General features: G+C 43.7%; 1 protein-coding gene across 1 annotated transcript in view; it reads right to left on the bottom strand.

Annotated features, from left to right (window-relative positions):
• The window catches only part of ARHGAP31 (Rho GTPase activating protein 31), a 120,862-nt gene that overhangs the window by 28,834 nt on the left and 89,135 nt on the right, over positions 1 to 2,893 (bottom strand). The window contains exon 8 of the mRNA XM_010845367.1: positions 363 to 487. Within this exon, the coding sequence (XP_010843669.1) occupies positions 363 to 487 (125 nt within the window). The remainder of the gene's footprint in view (positions 1 to 362; positions 488 to 2,893) is intronic.

The raw sequence follows: 2,893 nt of genomic DNA, 5'->3' as shown, positions 1-2,893 counted from the left end.
AAGCCCATGCACCGCAACTACTGAGCTTATGCTCTAAGCCCACGTGCCATGACTACTGAAGCCCTCACACCTAGAGCAAGGGCTCTGCAACAAGAGCAGCCACTGCGATGAAAAGCCAGTGCACCGCAACGAAGAGCAGCACCTGCCCACTGCAATAGAGAAAAGCCCGGGTAAAGAAGACCCAGTGCAGCCAAAAATAAATAAATAAACTTAGTAAGAAACAAAAAAGGCTCTTCAGTTAATTTATAAGTTTCTCTTCTAGGATTAGTGAGCTTGACCTAATCAAACCAAAGACTTAAGAAACAGAACTAAAAATATATATTTATATCTCTCTTATGAACATAACCATTGTTGATTCTTACCTGAGAGCCTCTGTCCTCTCACAAATACACTCCCGTTTCTACTCAGCTTTGATTTGGAGTCTGATCCAGAACGTCCCAGGTTAAATATTGATTTCCACTTCTTGGATTTACTGGAGAGCTTTCTTCTAAAAGAGCCAAGCCACAGCGGGTAAGTTGGGTAACTAGCCATTTCAATGGGACTCTGAACTATAGAAGGAATATCCCAAACACGTTCTTAGTTATGAATGATTCTGACATGGCAAGAAATTCTTTTAAAAAATCCAAGCTGAGCCTGACTCTCACCCTGTCCAAGGATGCCCTTGATGACCAAGCCAGGTTTTCATGAGTCAGAGTGAAGGATCACATTTTTCAGATGTGCTATTAAAAGCAGGAAAGTGAAACTGGCTTAATCATGTTTGACTCTTTGTGACCCCATGGATTGTAGCCCACCAGGCTCCTCAGGCCATGGAATTCTCCAGGCCAGAATACTGGAGTGGGTTGCCATTTCCTCCTCCAGGGGATCTTCCTGACCCAAGGACTGAACCCAGGCCTCCCACACTGAAGGCAGATTCTTTACCATTTGAGCCACGAGGGAAGCCCATTAAAAGCAGGGGTTGGCAGCAAACAGAGGCAGGGGTTGGTGCGAGACTCAGAGGTCACAAGCAACCACAGTTCTGGGAATTCTGGTAGAAATTCTGATGAACACTTTTCTCCTGGGTTTTCAAAGACATCTATTTCTTACGGGAGTAAACACTAAAGACCAGAGACCTCAGTCCTTTTTTGCTCCCTGCACTGCAGCCACACTTCTGGGACATACACAGATGAGGAGAAGGCTAGGGAAGACTTCAGTGGGCTGGACAGGGGGTGGATGAGAGAGCAACTTAGAAGACAGCCTGGCCCCGGAGAGCTGCAGACTGCTGGGTGTGGTCGGTGGCCACGGCAGAGAAACGCAGAGGGTGGCCAGTGTCTCTGGCTTTGTCTCTCATTTCCCTGATGAAGCAGGGATAGTTGAGTGCTAGACTGAAAACGAAGAAAGTAGGGAAAACCACTACAGCATTCAGGTATGACCTAAAGCAAATCCCTTACGATTATACAGCAGAAGTGAGAAATAGATTCAAGGGATAAGATATGATAGACAGAGTGCCTGAAGAATTACAGACGGAGGTTCGTGACATTGTTCAGGAGGCAGGGAGCAAGACCACCCCCAATAAAAAGAACTGCAAAAAGGCAAAATGGTTGTGTGAGGAGGCCTTACAAATAGCAGTGAAAAGAAGAGAAGCAAAAGGCAAAGGAGAAAAGGAAAGATATGCCCATTTGAATGCAGAGTTCCAAAGAATAGCATGGAGAGATAAGAAAGCCTTCCTCAGTGATCAATGCAAAGAAACAAAGGAAAACAATAGAATGGGAAAGACTAGCAATCTCTTCAAGAAAATTTGAGATACCAAGGGAACATTTCATGCAAAGATGGGCACAATAAAGGACAGAAATGGTATGGACCTAACAGAAGCAGAAGATATTAAGAAGAGGTGGCAAGACTACACAGAAGAACTATACAAAAAAGATCTTCATAACCCAGATAATCACAACGGTGTGAGGCTTCACCTAGAGCCAGACATCCTGGAATGTGAAGTCACATGGGCCTTAGGAAGCATCACTACAAACAAAGCTAGTGGAGGTGATGGAATTCCAGTTGAGCTATTTCAAATGCTAAAAATGATGTTGTGAAAGTGCTACACTCAATATGCCAGCAAATATGGAAAACACAGCAGAGGCCACAGGACTGGAAGAGGTCAGTTTTCATTCTAATCCCAAAGAAAGGCAATACCAAAGAATCTTCAAACTACCACACAATTGCACTCATCTCACACACTAGCAAAGTAATACTTAAAATTCTCCAAGCCAGGCTTCAGCAATACATGAACTGTGAACTTCCGGATGTTCAAGCTGGATTTAGAAAAGGCAGAGGAACCAGAGATCAAATTATCATCATCTGTTGGATCATCGAAAACGCAAAAGAGTTCCAGAAAAACATCTGCTGCTGCTTTATTGACTATGCCAAAGCCTTTGACTGTGTGGATCGCAACAAACTGAAAAATTCTTCAAGAGATGGGAATAACAGACCACCTGACCTGCCTCCTGAGAAATCTGTATGCAGGTCAGGAGCAAGTTAGAACTGGATATGGGACAACAGACTGGTTCCAAATAGGAAAAGGAGTATGTCAAGGCTGTATATTGTCACCCTGCTTATTTAACTTCTATGCAGAGTACATCATGAGAAACACTGGGCTGGATGAAGCACAATCTGAAATCAAGATTGCTGGGAGAAATATCAATAACCTCAGATATGCAGATGACACCACCCTTATGGAAGAAAGCAAAGAACTAAAGAGCCTCTAGATGAAAGTGAAAGAGGAGAGTGAAAAAGTTGGCTTAAAACCCAGCTTTCAGAAAACTAAGATCTTGGGATCTGGCCCCATCACTTCATCGCAAATAGATGGGGAAACAGTGGAAACAGTGGCTGACTTTATTTTTCTGGGTTCCAAAATCACTGC

Source organism: Bison bison, unplaced genomic scaffold (genome assembly GCF_000754665.1).
Source record: "Bison bison bison isolate TAMUID 2011002044 unplaced genomic scaffold, Bison_UMD1.0 scf7180017864215, whole genome shotgun sequence".
Classification (NCBI taxonomy): Eukaryota; Metazoa; Chordata; class Mammalia; order Artiodactyla; family Bovidae; genus Bison; species Bison bison.
This window is presented reverse-complemented; position numbering and strand designations above follow the sequence as displayed.